General features: G+C 35.8%; 2 protein-coding genes across 3 annotated transcripts in view; one reads left to right on the forward strand and one right to left on the reverse strand.

Annotated features, from left to right (window-relative positions):
• The window catches only part of CSGALNACT1 (chondroitin sulfate N-acetylgalactosaminyltransferase 1), a 34710-nt gene extending 15617 nt beyond the window's left edge, over positions 1 to 19093 (forward strand). Inside the window, exons 2-8 of the mRNA XM_081971207.1 lie at positions 4547 to 5454; positions 5804 to 6020; positions 7497 to 7598; positions 8731 to 8909; positions 10531 to 10625; positions 15164 to 15245; positions 18347 to 19093. Of these exons, the coding sequence (XP_081827333.1) occupies positions 4821 to 5454; positions 5804 to 6020; positions 7497 to 7598; positions 8731 to 8909; positions 10531 to 10625; positions 15164 to 15245; positions 18347 to 18630 (1593 nt within the window). The 5' untranslated portion in view covers positions 4547 to 4820 and the 3' untranslated portion in view covers positions 18631 to 19093. The remainder of the gene's footprint in view (positions 1 to 4546; positions 5455 to 5803; positions 6021 to 7496; positions 7599 to 8730; positions 8910 to 10530; positions 10626 to 15163; positions 15246 to 18346) is intronic.
• Positions 19094 to 19457: 364 nt separating this feature from the next.
• Positions 19458 to 23214, reverse strand: part of SH2D4A (SH2 domain containing 4A) — a 45448-nt gene continuing 41691 nt past the window's right edge. The window contains exons 9-10 of one of the 2 annotated variants that reach the window (XR_014176812.1): positions 22469 to 23130; positions 19458 to 21552 (exon numbers count right to left, since the gene is read on the reverse strand). Coding sequence is in view for 1 of the 2 variants with exons in the window: in XM_081971213.1 (XP_081827339.1) it covers positions 23038 to 23130 (93 nt within the window). In the remaining variant the exon portion in view is untranslated. Of the gene's footprint in view, positions 23131 to 23214 lie in introns of both variants that reach the window. The other variant, XM_081971213.1, reaches the window with a different exon arrangement.

Genomic DNA, 23214 nt, shown 5'->3' on the forward strand with positions numbered 1-23214 from the left:
AGCAAGACAGAGTTGCATGAAGGATGGGTGGCTACACAAATCCTTTAAATAAATATTTGAAAGAGTATTGATTTGTCATGAAGGACTGAGAGAATTAATGAAAGATATAAGGATGATGAGAGATTCTGAATATGAGAGAATGGCCATTGTTTAATAATGTCAAGAGTGGGGGAAAATAGACATTACATGATCTTGAGATATAATGGATATGAAAGAAAAGCTGAGAGTGAAAAGAACTAGAGTGAATGTAGAATTTCTACAAGAAAAGAAAATATAGGATCTATATGAAAATGTATTAAACAATAAATTAATCTCCCAAGTCAATAAAAAGTAGATATAAGGAAAGAGGGTATGGCAACTTCTTACAACAGAGTAAATATTATTATGTTACAGTAAAAGATGCTTGTTAGCATGTCAAAATGAAAGATACTGTGGATGAGTAAAAATGAGGGGAAGTTAAACAGGAAAAAGGAGCTATAGAGGAAAAAGCTAATTAAACAATGTAATCAAAGAAGGCAAGGAATAATTGCAACTAAAAGAGGCAGAGAAAATGTAAAATAATTTAGATAAAAAATAAAAAAATATTTTGTAAACTAAATGATCAAATAAAGGACCTTCAGGCACCCCAACATGACTTTAGTAGTAATGAAATGAATTCAACATAAAAGGTAAAATGACACTGAAGTGAAAAAATGTTGTAAGGATCATTTCAGAGATTTGTATGGGAACAGTATTGTATGTCAAAGGGAAATATAATCAGTGTTATGTTCTCTAAAAAGAAAAAAAGAAAAAGATAATCATAAATACTACAAATTGTTTGAAAATACTGTAGATCTAGATGGTTAATCTATGGAAGTATTAATATATGCATATGTTTATATTATTTAGATTGTGCAGCTAATTTATCATAAAGACTGTCGTTGGAAGTATAAAGGAAAGGTAGCAAGAATCACTACAAAAAGTAGATGGAGATTAGTTTGTTAAGTGTGCATTGGAAAGGTTTGGACAAAATTCTGATCAAAAGGATATAAACAGATGAAAATGGTCAAAATCTGTATAGACTAGATTTTTTATCTTTACTGAATATTTGTTAAGGTAAAGAAAGTGGATGGTAATACATTTGAATTATGGTGTTGTGCATGAATATAGATTTAAAGACTTTCTGCTGAATTAAATTATGATAGAAATAAAGTATATATAAAATAATGGTAGTGCTTATGATTTCAGCAATGAGAACAGAGTAAGACAAGTTTTTATGGTAGTCATGAAACATTTATGGACAAATGTTTGGTTAAACAAAGAGAATTAGGACAGAATAAAGAATGAATGGGTTTGGAAGAATGGAAAGTCTGAGAAAGTTGTGGTTGGATGAAGTTGATAAGATACGCAAAAAGAGATAATGAGGTTTAAAGAATAATAGGCAATATATTAATTAATGGAGATGGCAGAAAAAAGGATGCTTTGCAAGAATAGAAATATATGGAGAAGTATAGTATATAGTAGATGGATATTAGACTGTACTTCTACTTCCTCTCACCTCATATTACTCACATACATGCATATGTGCATGTATAATACATACATGCAAGAACAAAACCTGGAGAATGATGATAGGAAGAGATAATGTAAGAAATTGTTTTGAGTACAATTGCATTTTGCACCATCCCCCATAGTGGCAAAATAAAAGCCTATATAATTCAGAAATAGAATTCATATTCAGAAGCAAATACTTTTTGTCACTCTCCATAATCAAGAGATGCAAATACAACTTCAGGTATTACTTTCCCCAGACAGATTTTCTTAAGTCTCGGAGTCTTCATCAATTTATTCAATTTATTCAGCTATTCAAAGTCAACATATGTGAAATATTGTAGATTGAAGCAAATCTTGGGGCATATTCTTATGATATTTACATAAAGTAGGTTATGAGAATGCACATAGTATCATTTTAATTTCCCATATGCCATTTCTATAGTGAGCATTTAACTAAGAGTTTTTATAGATAAAGTTTGTCAGTGTCAGTGTTCAAGTTGAAGATATCTAAAATGATCATATGTTTAGAATTCACAGTATGGTGAGTCAGAAACTTTGGACAGAATGCAGACGAAAACCACAGCACTGGCTCCCAGTACAATGAAGATCAAGATTATTGCTCCTCCTGAGAGCAAATACTCTGTCTGGATTGGTGGATCCATTCTTGCATCTCTCTCTACCTTCCAACAGATGTGGATCAGCAAGCAAGAATATCATGAGTCTGGCCCATCTATTGTCCACCGTAAATGCTTCTAAAAGTACTATGGCAAATGTGCAGTTTTTACTGCATTTTTTTTCACCAGTATAAATTTGCCTCGGCAAATATATACGCCTCATGCTAGCCTCATGAAACTGGAATAAGCCTTCTCTTCAAACATTTGTCATTAGGAAGTCTGTCTCCAATAGGTTTTTGAGGATAGCTTCCTGTTGCTGATAAGACCCTGAACTAAAGTTCGCTTTGTACAAAGCAGTATAACTACCCTATACACATCTGGCCTAGGACACAATTCGGATAGTGTTGACGAACATAAGTTTTAACTGGGATAGTAGTCTCAGTATAACCAGCTATGCTGCAATGGAGTCTGTGAGCATAGATCTGTACAGGGTAGCAAAAGACCACACTTCACTACACAAAGCGCTAAGAATTCCAGGTCTTTATTATTGAGGCTGGCAAGTTTGTGAAAACGATGACCATTTTTGTCTTGCCACTGTTCCTAACAGAATTGGAAATGTATTGTGTCCAAACCTTATGAACCTGTTTTTCTTTCCTTGCTCACCTGTGTCCCAGCAAGACATCACTGGGTAAAACATTGTTCAACTTGAGTTGCTCCAATATTGGAATTGACACCTGTAAATTTAATCATCAGATTTAATTTATGTAAAAATTTTATACGTTGCCTTAATGTTGTCATACGACAGTAGAAAACCAAAATTTGTAAGTCATCCAGAAGTTGAGAATTGTAATGCCCAACACTTTATTGTAAAAGGAAAATAAAAGTGCTGCAGTAAATGAAAAAAAAAACTTTGGATAAAAGTCTATATGGGAATTTAAATTGAAATATATAATCTACAATACATCAGTATCATCAACTCATAGAAGTTGAATTGTGAAAATATTCACAAAACTTGAGAAGCACTTGATGATGTTGAATGTGTCTTTAATAATCACCTGATTGAGATTGAAATCAGAAAATGTCTGGAAAGGAAAGGTAATCCGGATAAAAACTTGAATATATATGAAGGTGTGGTTTTTTGGTAACTTTTGGCAGTTTATTGTTAGCCATTTTGCTTTTTTTTATTTTTGCTTTCAAAAACAAATACTGTATCAAATAAATTGGTGAGGTACAGTTTAGAGTTTAGTTTATACTTGTAGTACTCCTTTCATAGGCACCCTGGTTTTATCAGTGGTATCAAATGCATAATTTGCAAAATGAAGTATGTAGACGCAGATGTATGTCATAGTCCATGTTGACATTCAATAAGTAGATACCAGCAGCAGCTATTGCTCTCTAGGGATACTAAAAGTATGGGCATATGGTTGATATATAAAGCATGAAAAGTTAGCATGCTATTGGCACTTATAGAAGATGGAGAAAAGTGAAACAGTTCTTTCTAACTGTTGCAAAAAATTAGTATTTTATTTTATAAGAAATATACAGTATGTTATAACATAGGACTTATTCAAGACATTGAAACAGATCACACATTTTTGAAAAAAAATACATAAAATGTATACTTCTCATACAAAAAAATGTTCCAAATATTCCTAGAAAATATAGAAAGAGATTATTGCTAAAACAAATAAAAGGGGCAGGTCACTACAAAACATGATAATTAGTATGCAAAGGGCTGAAAAATTGGAGAGGATAACATATGAAAGTGACCTCAGTTGAATTAGAGCACTTTCTCCTTTTTGATTGGCACAATGCCTTAAAAGGTCCTTTTACGTAGAGATTTCATAGACTGAATTCAGAATACTCATTATTCAAGGCATGATTTTGAGTGTTAAAACAATGGTTTTCATTACTTTTCAAAGATGAATAACTAGCCAAAATAAGACAAAGGTGGGAAATCAGTTTTAGCACAACTATCATATCATGGACCTACATGCAAGAGTTTTACTTAAAAAGTACAGTAGATAAGAGCCTAAGAGGAGGGGAAAATAAAAAATAAAACACAGAAGCCAATTGTTCTTTTATAAGTACATCAGTGGGTTTTATTTAAAGAAGGAAAGGATATCCTTATTGTTATCATTATTAATTGTAAACTGGACAGCCAGTTTATTGTTGTACTCAAGGTATCAAGCTAGAAACTAGGAGACTATGAATTTCTCCAGTAGTCATTTAGATATGAAGCCAGTTATCTTAAAATCTAGGTAAATAAGAATCTCTTGATTGTCAGATTTGTATGTTGTAGGCAAATAGATGTGAATCAATCACATCTATCAATAATTGCTTCTTCTGAAACGTCTTCACACGGGAATTAATCCAATACGTCTTTGCTTGGCTTCCAGATCATTCTCTCTCTCTGCTGTGGGCAACTGTCAATTTTTATCCAGGATCAACAGATATCCTTCAAATGCCAACATTGGTGTTTCAATGAAGGTTTTAGTACCAATAAATGACCTTGCAATATTATCCAGTTGTCACATTGTTTGCATGTTATATTGAAATTAATCAGTCAAAAACTGTTCTATCAATGTGTATAACTTCTGAACTGAATTCTAAAAAGCTGGCAGAAAATTTCAGTCTGTTACAGGAATGTGGGTATCACCAGCTGCTTAGCAGATGATGGTTCGCCGTGGGATAATAACATGGCTGTCTCGAATAGTAGTTATACTTGTGTTCCTCTGCTGTGCAGCATCTGTGTTCTACATGTTGACTTGCACTCCAAGGGGTAACCATCAGCTATATGCATTCCTCAGAGTTGACAGCCCAACAGGAAAAGAGGAATATCAGGCAATCCTACAAAAAGGAGAAGAATATTATTGGGACCATATAAATAGCCTGAAAAGGCAAATTGCTGAGCTGAAAGATAAGCTTCAGGAAAGGAGTGAACCACTGAAGAACATGCAAGTTCAAGATACTGACAAACTGGGGGTTAGACTAGACCTAGGAAACTCTGACAAGTCCCAGAAAGCCCTGCTGCAATTCCTCCATTCCCAGATTGACAAAGCAGAAATACATACTGGCATCAAGCTACCAACCGAATATGCTGCACTGCCCTTTGAGAGCTTCACTCAACAAAAAATTTATCAGCTTGAGATGGGACTTTCACGTCATCCTGAGGAAAAGCCTGTGCGCAAGGACAAGAGGAATGAATTGGCAGAAGCTATTGAGTCAGGGCTGGAGATTTTAAATAGGCCAAAGAGTAACAGCAGCATAAATCATCGAATATACTCCATCTCTGATTTCATAGAAGGTGTGTTTTCTGGGAAATCACTTAAGAATGAATGAATAAATTGTGGGTGGGATATCCTAGATGAAGATAATGTGGCTGCCTGTATTTCTGTCCTCGAAAGACTGTTCATAATTTTTTGCTAGTATTACATTTTCTAATAAGCCACTGAGCAGTAGATAATTTGTAGTAATGCATGATTTCCAAATATCTTGAATTTCTTATCTTTCTAAGGAATTCACAAGACAATAAATTATAAAATTATAAATGCCTACTGCTAAAATTACAGAAATAAAATCAGGAGAATTATATATAAAAAATATTTTTACCTCTTTAGAAATTCTAGTTGATAATTGCCTTCTCTTTCTAACAGGCATTCGCCGGACTGAAAGAGATAAAGGCACACTATATGAGTTGATATTCAAAGGAGACAAAGAATATGAATTCAAGCGCGTTGTTCTGTTCAGACCATTTGGCCCCATCATGAATGTTGCAAATGAAAATCTCAACATGGCCCACACTCTTATTAATGTCATTGTGCCACTGGCAAAAAGGGTCAGCAAGTTTCAGCAATTTATGCACAATTTCAGGTTGGTATCATTGCTGCTGTGCACTTTTATGGCAGATGAGAAGTTGTAGAGCAGTGTACCTAGAGTTTGTGTTTCAAAGACTTATTTTGTAATGTTAGATTAAAAAAAGAATATTAATGTGATATATTTATCTGATGTAGGTAAGAGTAGACAACAACATGATAGTGCGTAATTAACCAATAATTTTTCTTGTAGCAAACTACATTATTGGTTAACATTTTGGACTTAATCTTAGTGTAAAGCATTCTCTGTATTGCTATGCTTTTTTTCTGAATTGTATATTTGTTATGTTGTGTTATTCTATTGTTTATGCTCTCTGCCTCCCAGAGTTAATTGAAACTAGGCAGTGTCTAATTGGAAATAAGAAATAAATAAACCTTCAAGGAGAGACCCTGTGCATTCCAAAGTGCTGTTAGCCAGTTCTTTGTCTGATTCATGTAATGTGATTTGTTTGATTTGCCTTAACATGTATGTGACCTCAGCTCATTGTAATTTGGTTGCCATGATATATGGCTTAGTAAAATGTGCCAACCCAGTCGCTGGTGCCTTATTGAACCAATTACATCTAAATACACCACAGTTTAATACAGTATGGTGTGAAAATGGAGCACATAGGTCTAATTATGGTTTGAAAATACAAGGGAAAAGTAGGTTTGGCCTCTCACCATTGGGCTGCCACTATACTGGTTTTCTCCATTTGCGAAGCAAATTTCAAGAATCTGTTTAACAATTTGCATTAAGACTGCAAGCATACAAGGGCAGATTTGCAAGGAAAAGCATAAATATCAGAGTAAACCACAGTTCAAATGCTGAAAATAGTGGTCTGCAGTTACTCAGTAATCTATGCAGACAGATTCACCGTGAGATTTTAAAAGCCCTGTTAATATTTCATGAAATGTTTAAACAAATAGATGGTGTGTCTTGCTTTAAAGACTGAAAAAAATATGACCAAGAAAATGAAAGTTAAAACATTGATTTTTAGGTTCAACCACTTTTTATAGAGAGCCAATATGGTGCAGTGGTTGAGGCAGCAAGATAGAAACCCAGTGATTCTGAATTTTGTCCTTCCTTCAGCACAAAACCAGCTAGGTGAACTTGGGTAGTCACTCTCTTTCAGCCCTTAGAAGCTGGCAATAGCAAACCACTTCTGAAATCTTGCCAAGAAACTGCAGGCCCCTGTTCAGGCACTTGCTAGGATTTTACATAGATTCAAAGGCGCGCACACAAAATTGCTATACGTTTGAAATTACCAGTATCGATGTTGGAATATTTGGTGAGAACAGGTGTTCCAGGTGGCTAATAAACCATTATGGGATCAAAACAGTCAACCTCAAAATGCTTTACATACTTGCTTTGTGGGTACAGATAAAGATAAGTCAATAAATGAAGGTAAGGTGCAGTGTGAATATATAAGGAGTTCCAAATAAAAGTTGTAAGAAAATATGCTTATTATCCTCCACTTAATATTTATTTTAGAGAGGTGGCTATGCAGCAAGATGGACGAATTCACCTGACTGTAGTGTACTTTGGAAGTGAACAAATGAGCAAAGTCAAAGGAATCCTAGAAAACATATCCAAGTGAGAAAAACATTTGACTTAATGTCATTTTTAATTTAGAACCAAAAGAAAATGAAAAGATGGATTTCCTGATTCTACTCTTCTCATTAATGGTTAACATTTAAAAAAAAGAAGTGGCAAGTCTCAGGATAATCTGGAAGTCCTATTGTTGTTTGGCTGAAATCTTTGCCTTGTAATTTTAATCACCTCTGAATAGAAAAGTACTACTGAGCAATCTGTGTGGGCTTAGAAGTATCCTTAAACAATACTGGAAATGCTATAAGCAAAATTCTTCTCAAAATTGTTACTGACAAACCATCATCATTCAGATAACTTATCCTGCACTGACAAGAATAAAATCTTAATTAGCTTTTTTTTCTCCTCTAGCATTAATTAGAATCTGCAAAGAACCATATCCCTTCATCTATTTTCAGCAAAATACATTGTCCAGTTAATGTTTTTAATTTAAAGGCATTATCTCTTTTTTTCTTTGTCTTGTAAACTTGGAACAGTCACAAGGTGGCAAGCTGTCCTATTGATTTATCTCTGTATTATAGAACTTCCATTATACCGCAGATTATACAACAAATTTTTCAATAAGTTCTTAAGCCCATCTACTTTTTCCAGTAATAATGGAATGAGTCCACACTAAGCCATTGTTAGATTAAATCTATTGCAATCAACAGGAACAAACAACCTTTACAGATTTCACTTGATTGCTCTAAGAAGCCTGGCTCCAACCCCATATTTCAATAGCCAGTTGATTTGATCATATTTTCCTTCAACTGGATGTTACTGAGGCAGTTCAAGAGGAAATTTTGGCAACTAACAGAGCTTGTTGCTTACTATAAATTAAAATGTGGCATTAAAAACCAACTAATATATCACGGTAAAGCATTTCTTTTTATTGTATATATTTATTAAATCAATTTATATAGCTGCATGTCTCACAAATAAGTGACTCTGGGCAGCATACAATAGAGCTAAATGAAGGCCTAAGCCATTAGATGGAGAATTTTCTTTCCTGAATATAAGAGTCAGTCATGATAAATGTATTAATCACTAAGACTCTGTTTTTCTTGGAATAAAAAATTGTGTACAAATGATAACTGGTGAAAGGCAGATAAAACTTAAATATAATTTTTCTTTATAGATCAGCTAATTTCATAAATTACACATTTATTCAGCTGAATGAAGTGTTCTCCAGGGGGAAAGGTCTGGACGTGGGTGCAAGATTTTGGAAAGGAACCAATGTTGTACTTTTTTTCTGTGATGTGGATATATATTTCACAACGGAATTCCTGAACACATGTAGATTAAACACACAACCAGGTACAGTCATTCATTTATGATATGATGGACAGAAATTTAATTTGCACCATAAGCAGTTTGTTATTCTTTTTAACATTGAAGATACTTCATACATATATTCCTTCAGAAGTCTGCCAGCTCCCTCTAGCAAAACTGTAAATATCATCTGAAAGCTCAGCTAATTTATCCTGTATACATTTCAAAAATTAGACAATGTATATAGCTATCATCTGTAATGACCATGGAAAGTATTCTTCTCTATAAATATGATAATCATTGTAATAATGAGGGAGGATGGAAGTCATTCTGAGTGATTCAGTCACTGAAATAGTTAAAGAAAAATCTGTACCTGCTGATCCAGGTAAATAGGCAAAGACATCTGAAATCCATGAACATCAAATTTTGAGATACAATTTGGAAAGTTCCCCTCTAGGGTGATTTTCATTTTTTTTAATCAAACAACTGAGTCCATGTTTCCTTTTGTCTTTGAAACATTTCCTAGGTCTGTCTGAAAAGTAAATTAGAAAATAAGCCTAAATCCAGAAAAAGATCCAGCAGGAGCTCCTCCATTACAATAGAAGAATAAACATAGCAATGTTGTCATTCCATACATTGCAGGAATATCTGAAAAGCTCAGGAGAATTTTCAACACACATGTACAACTCACATGTATACTTTCAACCCAAGAATACACTAAGGCAGAAGCTTGTCCACCCCAAGGATAGAAAAACCTTGACAAAAATTGAGTGTGATGTGATATATGCAATACAATACAGTGAGACATGTGCCATCTCTATATTGGTGAAGGAAAAGAACCACTTCACAAGCGCATGACACAACATAGGAGATCAAACCCATAAGGACAAAATTCAGCAGTCCATTAAAGGTCACTTTTGAATATAGTGAAATCCACATTTTGGATAGAGAGGATCATTGGTTTCAAAGAGGAACAAAAGAGGCCATTTATGTTAACATTGAGCAGTCCTCTCTCAACAAAGGGGGAGGAATAAGACACCACTTATCTCCAGTCTACATTGCAAACCTTGTAGGAGTTCCCTGAAGATTCCACAACCAATTGCACTTTAATTCAAGTGACCCTAAGGGTATAGATAAACTCCCAAGTGGCTTCAAGAGCTCTCAGAGAGTGCTAACAATGACTGGAAAGAAATACAATCCTTCCATCTTCCCCCCCCCCCCCGCCCCCTGCGCCCTCAATATCTGGTCAGAACTGATACTTCCACTCCACCACCATTCAGATAATAGTCAGTACTTATCTTTCCATCCCCCCATCACAACTGATTAAGTTTCTTGGATGAGAAATGAAGTGTTTACTTCTTCCTCAAGGAAAAAACAATCCAGTTAACTTTTGAAAAAGCACCTTTGAGGAAAATCCCAATCCCATAAATCCATACTGGAAATACAGCAAGCTAAGGCATAATAAAATCTAAATATACATGAAAATCTAATGTTAAGGACTGTGGGGCTTTGTGTATATGTGCATGTGGGAGATCTGCTGCAAAAGCTAGAACCCTCTTTAATTTGTGTCTACATCTACTCACTACTCTGAAATCTACCTTCTTCAAAATATTCAAGAGCAGATTTAGCAGAAAATGACCATATTTTTTCCAACTCTTATTTCTAGGAAAGAAAGTATTCTATCCTGTTCTTTTCAGCCAGTACAACCCAAATCTAATATATGGACATCGTGATTCCATTCCACCCTTAAAACAACAGCTGGTAGGTAATTGGTTTTTCAACTAAATCCACAGATTGAAAATTCTTTAAAACTCAGCAGTATTAGCTGGAGCCTTTTTCATTCTGAGTTAATAGTGTAACTGCAAATTTACTTAAGGAATGAGATTTGAGCCTTAAACATACGTGTACTTGGAAAAGAGACTTTTTGAATACATTATGCATAAGGCTGCTTTTAAGACAGCCTGGAAACTTAGATTTTTTGGAAATGGATCTGCTTAAAGATATTTACTGGAAGCTGATAGTCCAGATATAATACATCAATTCTATAAGGTAAAGGTTGCCCTCACATATATGTGCTAGTCATTCTTGACTCTAGAGGGTGGTGCTCATCTCCGTTTCAAAGAGCCAGTGCTGGCCGAACATGTCTCCGTGGTCATGTGGCCAGCATGACTAAACGCCAAAGGCTCACGGAACACTGTTACCTTCCCACCAAGGTGGTTCCTATTTTTCTACTTGCTTTTTTACATGCTTTGAACTGCTAGGTTGGCAGAAGCTGGGACAAATAACAGGAGCTCACTATTATGCCGCGCTAGGATTCAAACTGCTGAACTGCCAACATTCTGATTGACAAGCTCAGCATCTTAGTCACTGAACCACCACGTCTCTTCAATTCTATATGCTTATTTTTATTTATTTAAATGTAGTGACCACCCAACTAGAGTGGATTCTGGGAAACATGTGAATATAGAAAAAAAACAATATTTTTTAAACAATGCTTGCCCATATGATCTTGCCAGTACTTTAAGATTACTGCTAGCAAATACATTTATTAGCTTCTCTTTAAGGTAAATAATCTAAATTCTAAATCAAAAAGCAGCAGAGATTGGTGGGTTTTTTTCCTAATGATGGCCACCCATTCTTGTTGATTATGCAGAAGACTTCTCTTAATAGCACCATTTTAAAAAGGTTTGGACTATTAATTAGAAATAACTAATTGATATGTGTTTTATTAGTCATGCAATTATTTTATTGATTTTTAAAATACTTGTCTGAACAGAGCCTCTATTGTTCTATTTTAAAATGACACTGTAATACATTTATACCTTTTATTTCCATATTTGTATAGCATAGGTTTAACTAATTGTTTAAAAATTGAATAGTATGATATACTACTATTATTATTTTAAACTGTAGAAAAGCAGGCTTTTATTTTTCCCTTCATTCTTTTTTTATTTTAATGAAAATGGTTCTAAGAAAATAAAATCTAACACATTTGCAGTTATTCGTTTACTATCTCTATTATTTATATAACTTAGAAATGTAACAATAAAAAGAGTTTATCACTTTGGGTAGGGAGCTTTATACAGGCATAAATAAATACATAATGTTAGATTATATTTGAATACTCTAAAGCAGTTGTTCCCAAAATTGGGTGGTACCGCCTCTGGGGGACGGTGGGATGGCTTTGGGGGCGCTAAGAGGCAAGGGGGGGCAGCAGAGGAGTGCTGGAGGTGGCCCCCTCTAGCGAGCCATTTAGAACCAGTTCGCTCACTCACCCCCGCCCATCTGGAAGCTGCTCGATTGCTCGCACCCCCCGCCCGTCCACACTATGCTAGCCCTGCTCACTGATTGGCTGGCTCACCAATCACCCTGCCCACCTCTAAGAGCCCTATCTAAACCCAGTTACCTATTTTTCTGCTTGGCTTTCTATAAATAGGGCTCTTAGAGGCAGGCGGGGCGATTGGTGAGCCAGCCAATCAGTGAGTAGTGGGCAGGGCTAGCATAGTGCGGATGTGTGTGGGGAGCCAGCAATCAAAGGGAGGTCCCTTTGCCTCCCTTCGCTCCCACTTGTCTTGATGAGGTCGCTGCAACTGCCGGGCACGGACGGATGGAGGTAGCCAGAGTGGCGGGGGAGCCCAGGCAGATGGGCAAGCGAGCATGCTGCCTGATCCTCCATTGCTCATCCGCTCGCCCGCCCGGGCCGCTCTGGTTACCTCCGTCCGTCCGCGCCCAGCAGTTGCAGCGACCTCATCAAGACAAAGTGGGAGTGAAGGGAGGCGAAGGGGCCTTGGTGCCCTGCCTGATCCTCCTTCGCTCACTTGCTATTTTGCCTGCACGGGGCGCCTCGGCAGAAGCCCTTTGCTGGTGGCCAGACCTCCCCTCCCCAGGGCGACCGGCGGTAGTTTGCACGGTGCGGCCAGCACCTAGGAGGTAAACTCCCACCGCCGTCCCCACCTCCGCGCCCGTGCTTGCAGGCAGCCATGCAGGCCTGCGCTATAAGCAAGCCAGAGATCCTTGCAAGGCTACTGAATCCTAAGGGAGATGCGAATGGGACCAAAATTTGAAAAACAGGTGAAATTCTTTCTGGAGACCAGAAGCACGCGCGCGCATGCACACACACACACACACACACACAGAGCAAAAGTGTCTGGTTTTGAATATAATCCTCCCTAGTGCTTGGGCAAAAAATAGAGAAACATTTAGATATACATTTTGAATTAACTTGGGAAGAAAATTGCTAAAATCACTTTTAGCTGTGTTCTGCATTAAGGATTCATGCAGTAGCATTTCTTGTTGAATTAGCAGAGTAATATTTACAACAGCCTGCGAAGATAGCTTTATCTGTCCTATAATGTGCATGGGTAGAGGACTTAAGCATAAGTGCAATGTTTGCCTGTGATTATATAATAAATTCACAGCTTATACATTTGAATTAGATGTTTTTCAATTCATGTTTAACCTATACATGATATACTTGTATTCAATACATAAGGTGTTAATTACGTCAATGGAAGAGCTAGGAAACTGCATTAGTGATATATATGTCAAAGCGTTGATTTGTACTAAAAATGTTTAGCTTAAAGAAGTTATAAGGAATCACAAATATGAGTGTGGGAAATGTAATGTAGTTGTGGATGACCCTTTGCCTGAGTTGCATTGGGAAAAATAATAATAATAATAATAATAATAATAATAATAATAATAATAATAATAATAATAATAATAATAATAATAATAATAAAGAAAATGATTCCCCAAAGAGGTAAAAGGCTACATTTTGCTAGTTATTCTTTGCTTTCAAACTGTTGAGGAAGGGGATTGGAATCCATTTTCTATATTTCCCTTTCCATCCCCATGGTTCTTTAGTGGAAATTATAACCCAAGAACATATAGATCTGTTAAAATGTTCCCATTCTCACTTTCCATATTGGGAATCCCTAGGTACCATGCAATAATCTCATCAAATAATTCAAGCAAATGTTGGTGACATTGAGCTGAAGCCAAAGTTCAAGAAATCGTACCAAGAGTTTTGGTTACAGAAAGAAATTTCTGATCGCTATCCTGCGCTATGGACAGTGGTTAAGAAGTTCCTTGTTGCATTTCCAACATCATATTTGATGGAACGTGGCTTCAGTGTGGTCATCCAACTTCTCTCCAAGCAAAAAAATCGACTCCAGATTACTGAACGTGGTGATTTTAAGACTCCTGCTAAATGACTTAAAACCAGACATTGGGAAACTGGTATCACTTTATCAAGCCCATCCATCACATTAAGAATTTACTGAACAGTGAAGTAATTAATAAATTTTACTAAGTTTACTATGTTACTAGTTATTAAGGTTCTTGATAAATGACTTTCAGACTTTGAAAATCTGATATCACTGGATCACGTTCAACAATTTTGTTGAATTAACATTAACTACAAAGGTTTTTAAATTGGATTTTGAATAAATGTGCAATTAATTGTTACAGTTTTGAATTTTACTGATACTATCTTCCTTCCGTCGTGCAAACCGCCCAGTCACTTGACTCCCCCAGCCACGCCCACCAAGCCATGCCCACAGAACTGGTCGTAAAAAAAATTGAATTTCACCACTGGGTGGGGGGCACTGAGGATCAGTTTGTAGCACCAAGGGGGCGGTGGACTGAAAAAGTTTGGGAACCACTGCTCTAAAGCTTTATGCTATTTCTTTTTTACATCACATCTTAGATTCTAGATTCTAAGGATATGCATTATGCACTAATTAGGATGCAAAGATTTCTGAGAGTTGCACTCTTGAGAATGATCAGTTAGATGGCCTTGAGTTTAGCTCCAGTGAATATTATTTCAGGTTGTCAAATGCAGCTCACTTCCTTAGACAGAATTTCCCCCCAAAACAATATAGCTGTAATACTGAAGAGGTATGTTTTAATTGCCAGTGTAATTTTTAAGAAATTAAAAAAGAAATCACATTCTGGAACATCTGAAGAAAAGATGATCTTTTCTATATTTATCTAATGGTGGCAATGTAGAAAAGGATGTCAGAAAACCACTGACATTTATTACAATGCTAAAATCCCTCTATTATTTCTCCAGTAAGAGAGAAAAAAACTGTGAAAAATAATGAGAAAATATTGTCTCTAGCTAAGGCAATTTTCATTTCTATAAATCTTTACTGGCAACTCAAGGAGTGCAAAAACTTAAAGAATATGCCTCTCATTGATTAGGAGATCCACTGCAGATTTGCGCTGGGCCAAAAATAAGAATTAAATCAAAAGGCATTATTTAATTGAAGCTAAACCTATCTTGTTTCTTCCAGGTAATAAAAAAAGAGGCAGGTTTTTGGAGAGACTTTGGGTTTGGAATGACTTGTCAATTTCGTTCTGATTACATCAATATTGGTAAGACACTGCTTCTTTTACATATAACTTTTATTGTTTTATCAATGTATAAAATACAAATAAAAATAAAAATAGGAAATTAAGACAAAAGGAGGGGGAAAAGAAAATATGGGGTACAGGGAAGAAAGAAAAAGGTGTTGACTTTTTACTCTTTTTAGCACAGTACAAGATAGCAACATTACAACCTTAACTTTTTATTTTTACACATTAGTATATAACTAGCCTATAACAAATCTATTTAATTGGCAAAGTGAAAATTTCATTTTTTTCATCATAAGCACAAAATCAGAAGTGATATCCAAATAAAAAACATAAATATATTCTCCTCTTTGAATAGAACAATAATTTAACCATTACTGCTTTATCTTCCTTGCTGGTGAAACAATATACATTTCTTTTTGCATTTAATAATCTTTATAAACTATCACCATTTATATTAACAAAATTCACTGTGTTCTTTCAGATTCTTTAAACTTAAAGGGGAAAGTATTTTCCCCCTTTTAAAAGGCAAAATCATCAATTTTTAAACACTAAGTTCTCTTTAAAAAAATTCTAAAATTAAAACATTCTAATACATCTTTTTTTAACTTCCACTTAGAATACTTTAAAGTTCATTTTCAGACCAATTAACTCATTAAATTTAGATTACTGTCTCCAAGTTACTCTCATAGAATTATATTTTTTCTTGTATATATCCTTTTTAAAGCTCTAGGTTTTTTTTAAGCTAATACATCTTTTTCTTTAACTTTCTCTTAACATAGATATTTTCACACACACTTTCAATAATATTTTACAAACTTGATACTTAAGCATTATATATTAAGAAAAAATTCATTTTCAAATTTTAGATTAAGACTCAATTTAAAATATCACATGGATGAAAATCCATCCTACCGTATTTTTCGGAGTATAAGACGCACCTCAAAAAAGTGGCTGAAAATCTGGGTGCGTCTTGTACACTGAATACAGCATTTTTTTGCCTCCCGAAGCCCCACCCCTTCACCAAAATGGCCGTGCATAGCCTTATGGAGGCTTTCAGAGAGCTCCCGGGGGCTGGGGAAGGCAGAAATGAGCAAAAAACAGACCCCCAACAGCACTCTATAAGCTTCCATATGGCTATGCACGCAATTTTTTTGACAAAAAATGAGCCATTTTTGGGAGGTTTGCAGAGTGCAAAAACTTTTTCCCCCTTTTGGAAAGCTCTTTGATGAGAATTACATTGATCAAGTGCTGTTCCAGCAGAAACAAAGTCTTAGGTGCTGCAGATCCCTTCTTCAGCACATGGATAAATAAACCTGGAAACATCTACCTACCTACCTACTCCCTCCCTATTGTATTTCTCTCTCTCTCTCTCTCCCTACCTACTCTCTCTCCCTCCCTCCCTATCTACTGTATTTCTCTCTCTCTCTCTTTAATTAATATATATATTAATTCTCCTTAACTATTTTTGGGCTTTATTGGCTTCTTTCATTGATCCTTGTTTATTTCCTCCATCCATCTATACTATTTTTCCCATATCTGATAATATTCTGTTTCTTCTTTTCCCTAGATTTCTTTTGTTAATTTGTCCATTTCGGCACAGTCCATAACCTTTCTTACTATTTCATCTTCGCTTGGTATCAATTTATTTTTCCATTTCTGAGCGAAGGCAATCCTCGCCACCCTAATTATGTGTAGAATTAAATATTCAATTTCTTCTTATGTTGGGAGGCTTCTATTTAAACCATCATAATAAAAAATTGGTGTCAGATTTATATTCTAAAATTAGAATTGACTCCTCTATATGGTCAGCTACTTGTGAAATTGCCTCAGTGGTTTGGAAACTTTCTACACATATTTGCATCTCTGAAGTAGTTTGAGTACTCTTTTTAACATCCTTGGAACATAGCTGTTCTATGAACTGATGGATTTTATTTAAATATTTTAAATTTTATTTAAATATTTTATTTTATTTATTTAAAGATTTTATTTAAAGATTTTTCAAATATATCTCTAAACTTCCTCTTTAGTCAAAGAGTAGCTTTTTTGTAAGTTGCTTAAGAATTGCTAACCAATCAATGTTTACTCAGAGTATAATGTTCCTATGGTCCCTTCCAGTACTTAATTCAGTCTTTCTGTTGGGTTATTTATTGTTGTTTAAAAACAAACATTCAAATATGTAATGGAATATTATTTTTTCAGTACGGCAAAAAACAAGTCCACTTTGATTACTTGTTCTAAATAATATATTAACAACAACATGAAATTCTTTTGTGTGACTAAAATGTGAGGAAATGTGAACTTCTGCTAAATGTGTACACATGGACTAAGAAACCAACAAAGATATATTTCAAAACAAAATAATGTCCTTATCTGCTTTTAACCTTGAAACAAAGTAAAGAGAGAGATATGGGTGATATTGGGGGCTGATAAAACGTGATGGTTTTGTTGATACAGGTAGTCTTCACTCACCAATGGCAATATGGACTTCTGATTCAGTCACTAAGTGGCGCAGTCATTAAGCATCATGTCATGTGACTATGACTCACAACTTCCTGCTGACTTCCCCATTGCCTTTGCTTGTCAAAAGCCAATTGCAAAGGTCACAAATGACAACCATTAGTGAACTGCAATCCTTGCAGCCATCAATGCAAGTCAATAGCCAAGCACTTGAATTGCATTCAGGTGACCTCATGGATAATGTGCTGGTTGCAACTTTGAGGACTTGTTTTTCAGTGTTGTTATAACTTTGAATAGATGCTGAATGAGTGTTTGGAAAGCAAAAACTGCCTGTTCTTGGTTCTTGGATTTTAAATCATTGAAATAATTGCAGCACGCAGAGCACAGGCATCCAAACCATAATGGTGCCAAAGTGGTGAAAAATACATTGTGACAGCACAGCACAAGCTCTGTCCTTTCCCACTTTATTGCCACAAAACATACAAGTATGCAAGAGGTGGAACTTGTATTGTGACATTATAGTGCATATTTCATCTATGCTTGCCTACTCATGAATGCCTCCAGGTAGAATTACTTCCCCAAATCTGAAGTTCTTTTCCAATCAAAGCCTACTTCATCTTTATATTTATTGTAATTGCTGCCACTCTCTCTTTTCTCATTAGGAGGGTTTGATCTTGACATTAAAGGATGGGGAGGAGAAGATGTACAACTGTATCGTAAATACCTTCACAGCAACCTCATGGTTATCAGGACACCAGTCAGGGGACTTTTCCACCTCTGGCATGAAAAGCATTGCTTAGATGAGCTGACACCAGAACAATACAAGATGTGCATCCAGTCTAAAGCTATGAATGAAGCTTCTCATGACCAGCTAGGCCTGCTGGTCTTCCAACGAGAGATTGAAGCTCATCGCCATAAACAAAAAGCAAACAATAGGAACATATGAAGGCAAAATGGGTCTTTCACAAAGCAAAAATGAAACCTAGATTGGAGTTTAAGCACAGCTTTTAGGAAGAGAGGAAATTCTTGACTTAGATGGATCTTCATGAACTTTTAGGTTTGTGATAACCAGTGATAATCATACAAATAGATTTCAGCTGGTAGGACACGCCTTTTTTTAGTTTCTCTTACTTTTTCATCTCCAGCCATGTGGGTTCCCAATTGCCAGAAAAAAATTGGGATTGTATAGAGAGGTGAAGGGAGAAGGATGCATGCACTTTGCTCAAATGTAACATTTCATTAGTGAAGTAACATTGTTTTTGGCAGATGCTTCATATTTGGTTTTCCAACTTCAATTGATATATGAGTAGATCAGCTATGGTGAACCTTTTTTGGCTTGCGTGCCATAAGTGGGGGGAGTGCAGGGGAGTCGTGTGCGGGTGTGCCGCACCCATGATGCAATGCGCAACCCCCCCAGTGCGCATGCACGCACTACAGACACTCCCCCCATTTTTACATGCTTTTTTCGCCCTCCCCAGGCTCCAGAAGTTTTATAGGAGCCTGGGGAGGGCGAAAACAGGCTCCCGCGTGCCACCGGACGCCCTCTGGAGGCGTCAGGGAAGCCTCTGGACGGTCCCTGACGCCTTCCAAGTGCTCAAAATGACCCTCTGAGCAAACCAGAAGTCACTTCCGGTTTGCTCGGAGGGTCGTTTTGAGCGCTCCGAAGGCGTCAGGGAAGCTCATGAAACCTCCGGAGGGTCTCCGGGGGGGAAGGCTCTTTTTGCCCTCCCCAGGCTCCTATAAAGCCTTTGGAGCCTGGGGAGGGTGAAAATGGCTTTAAAAAGAGGTAAACTCAGCTGGCCAGCACGCGCATGCGCACTGGCCAGCTGACAGGGCAGCGCCTCACGTGCCCTGACAAATAGCTCTGCATGCCACCTGTGGCACGCGTGCCATAGGTTCACCATCACTGGAGTAGATTGTACAAAGTGTTGCATTTTTAACTGTTATCATAAACGTGAGTGTCTGTGGAAACTAATGATAATACTTGATCAATCTGGCTATGTGCTATATGCAGTGTTAAACCTGAGAGAACAAAATACAATCGGCTTCTACTTTATATTAATGTTTAAAATGATGAATTGGTGACAAGTAGAATGCTAACAATTAAAATAGATTGATGTATGGAGTCTAAGATTAAAACATCATCTATAAATTTAAAAAATAAAGAATATATATTCGTTTAAGCTGTGAATTGACTGCTCTTAGATTATATAAAGTATTGATTTATTTTATCTCATTTGGTTTTTTATAAGTTCGCTTCTATTTAAGTGTAAAATCTTCCTGAAAATACCACATTCTAATACAGAAGATAGACACTTTACAAACTGATTTCACTTTATTGAACAATTTACAACCATTTATACATCTCATTTAACTGTTGTATTGAAAAGTAGTTGGACTATGAATTGCATATATCTAAAAGTCATTTAGCTATATTTTTTGGACAAAAATTCATAAACATTGGAAATTGGTAAAACTATTTTAGTACAGTATAATGAATAAGAAATACCTTAATGCTCACGTGAAATGGCCATCAATGATTTATTTGTAACTCTCCACTACTATTCCAGTCATTCCCTGATGTCATTCATTCATCATGATTTTATATAATACTATTGATTGTATGTTAAATAAGGCAAATGCAAGGAACTGAAGCACTTGAATGAGAGAACCAATGGGGAGCAGAAGAGGGTTTAAGTCTTCATCTGCCCCCCCCCCTAATCTTCTCTGCAATTTACTTTTCCAGTTTTTACTTTTTCTCCCAGATGGATTGGATTGCTGTAATTTCATTTATAGTCATGTGAAAAAGAAAGTACACCTTTTTGGGGGGTTCTATGGTTTTACATATTAAGACATAGTAAAAATCATCTGGTCCTTACCAGTTCTTAAAAGTAAATAAATACAAGCTCAGATGAATAGCAATACATGACATATTAGACTATGCCATCATTTATTTTATCAAAAAAAAAAAAGCCAAAATGGAGAAGCCATGTGTGAAAAACTAAGTAGAATACAATGGCTTGCTCAATTTCTGTTCATTGTAAGTAGAAACACATCACATCAGTATTTGAATAACTTTTCCAAGGCTTCATGATTATTTTATCAAGTGCTAGTCTGCAATGTATTTCTTTACAAACAGTAAAAACTCAGTATAAAAACAATAACCCATCCATCCATCCCAGCAACAACATACAGTCAAATGAACTACTTAATGGGCTCCATCCCACTCTGGGTTCCTCAGACCCATTGATTTTTCAGGATCTTAAAAAAGAGTGTCAGCATGGGAGCCAATATAATTTCTGCAGGGATGATATTCCAATATAATATCTGATTTTAATTTACTTGCTAATTCAGCTTGCATTTTTTACATATTTGAACTTTGGAAAATATGCCTCAAAATGGAACTTCAATGAAATAGACACACAGATGAAAATGTAAGTATATTTTCCAGATGTATTTAAATATTACAGTCTGCTAATATTGATAGCTAGAAAAATAAGGAATCTCCAAATTCTGTTTATAGAATGCAAACAGCCTTTGACAATATATTAATCCCTCTGCATCTATTATAACTGCTTTCCTCTTGATCTAGCTGAGATTATTTTCAAGTGAAGTGAAGCACAATTAGAATAGACAAGGACTGTGCTTGTTCTGTTGCAAAAACACATTTATTTGTAACATTTTCAGAGAAAAAGATAAAATGCTAAGGCACTTGTAATGTTTATTATTTTATGCAGTCGCTCTTTCAATATCCATCTGCCTTACTTGAGCATTTGTTGCTAAAGGCTCTTTTCTCTCTGCTGACTATTTACTATGCTTGTCCATCATACACCAGCTTCTTCAAACAAGGAGACTTTGTCCTGGTAAGCTTGAATGCAAAGAAAAAAGGAGGAAAAACATATTGTACCCATGCTTACAAATTTATATTCACCCATGCTAAAACAAAAATATATCTGATTCTCCCATGCCCTGCCAGTATGCAAAGACTCATTTTCTAAAGAACTAGGCCATAGACCTGACAGTGAAGATTTTTGATTCATGCAATGTCTACTATCATTTTTAAAGGAACACATAACAACTCCCTATGAAACAACTCTTGACTATCTAACAATGTTGTTTTACAGAGAATACAGTAAGAAAAAAGTGAGCAGTTGGAAGCTCTGATGCACCGTTGTTCTATGATGCACTACGGGCATGTTTATATTCATTCATTCCTGATGATGAAAAACAACCTTTCAGGGGATATGAAGCTATGAAGATTCTTCTAAATACTTCCGCATTTGGAGTTTTCCTCAACAATTTTATTTATTTCATTTTTATTTATTTAAAGGTAAAGGTTCACTAGATATGTGCTAGTCGTTCCCGACTCTAGTGCTTATCTCCATTTCAAAGCCAAGTAATCAGCGCTGTCCGAAAACATCTCCGTATTCATGGAGCCGACATGACTAAACATGCTGAAGGCGCACAGAACGCTGTTACCTTCTCACCAGAGGTGGTTCCTATTTTTTCTATTTGCATTTTTACATGCTTTTGAACTGCTAGGTTGGCAGGAGTTGGGACAAGTAACGAGAGCTCACTCCGTTACACAGCGCTAGGGATTCGAACCACCGAACTGCCAATCTTTCTTATAGACAAACTCAGTGTCTTAGCCACTGAGCCACCACGTCCCTTTCTTTATTTATTAATGTTAAATGCCACCCATCTTCTGACTTGAGATGACTTTGAGTAGCTTACAATATAGTAAAGTGTAGAGATATAAAATAATTATAAATGTAAATACAAACCTTTCAAGAATGTATTGAGAGATGTCAAATGGCATTGCTTAGGAATAGTTCCTTATAACTTCATTTAACAGCAATTCATGCAGTCAGGTTTCAGTTTGAACAAAGAAAGTTCATTACCACAATTGCCTGTAATGGTAGCTTTATTTTTTTTTTGCTGCTTTCTTTAGGATTTTAATCCCAATTTTTGTTAATTGAATTTATTTTTTGTTTATCAAACATATTTGATAATAATTTTACGGTTAGGGAACTATTATAATAATTAAAGGGGTTTCGGCTCCATGTCAGCAGCTCCCCTTTCCATAAACCTCCTCCATATGGTAAATGGGTTTTCTAAATATCTGTAGAAGATAACCAGGCTAAGCCTGAGAGAGATTGTTGCATCATCAATCTCAAGTCCCTTCGTATCCACAAGAGATCTAAGCCCAACCCACTTTGAATTTCATTCTTATTACCACCTATTTGCTTTGTCTGTTAGTAGTTCAGGTTCTTGTAGAGAGCATAAGCTTGCAATAAAACTTTATATTCATGTGAATTGCCTGGACTTCCTGATTTTCCTGCACCTGACAATATCACTCAAAAAGATCAAGATAATCTGGTAACTGTCCTTGTTGTCCACAGGGGTAATGAAGACGTTCCTTTCCCAATGATGTAATGGGCTCATCCTAAAAAAGAAAGGAACCACAGATAAGAATTCACTCTTCTAAAGTTGTATTCCAAAAGATCTGAACTCCAGTAAAGTTGGTATT

The sequence above is a fragment of the Natrix helvetica genome, assembly GCF_964273705.1.
Source record: "Natrix helvetica genome assembly, chromosome: Z".
Lineage (NCBI taxonomy): Eukaryota > Metazoa > Chordata > Lepidosauria > Squamata > Natricidae > Natrix > Natrix helvetica.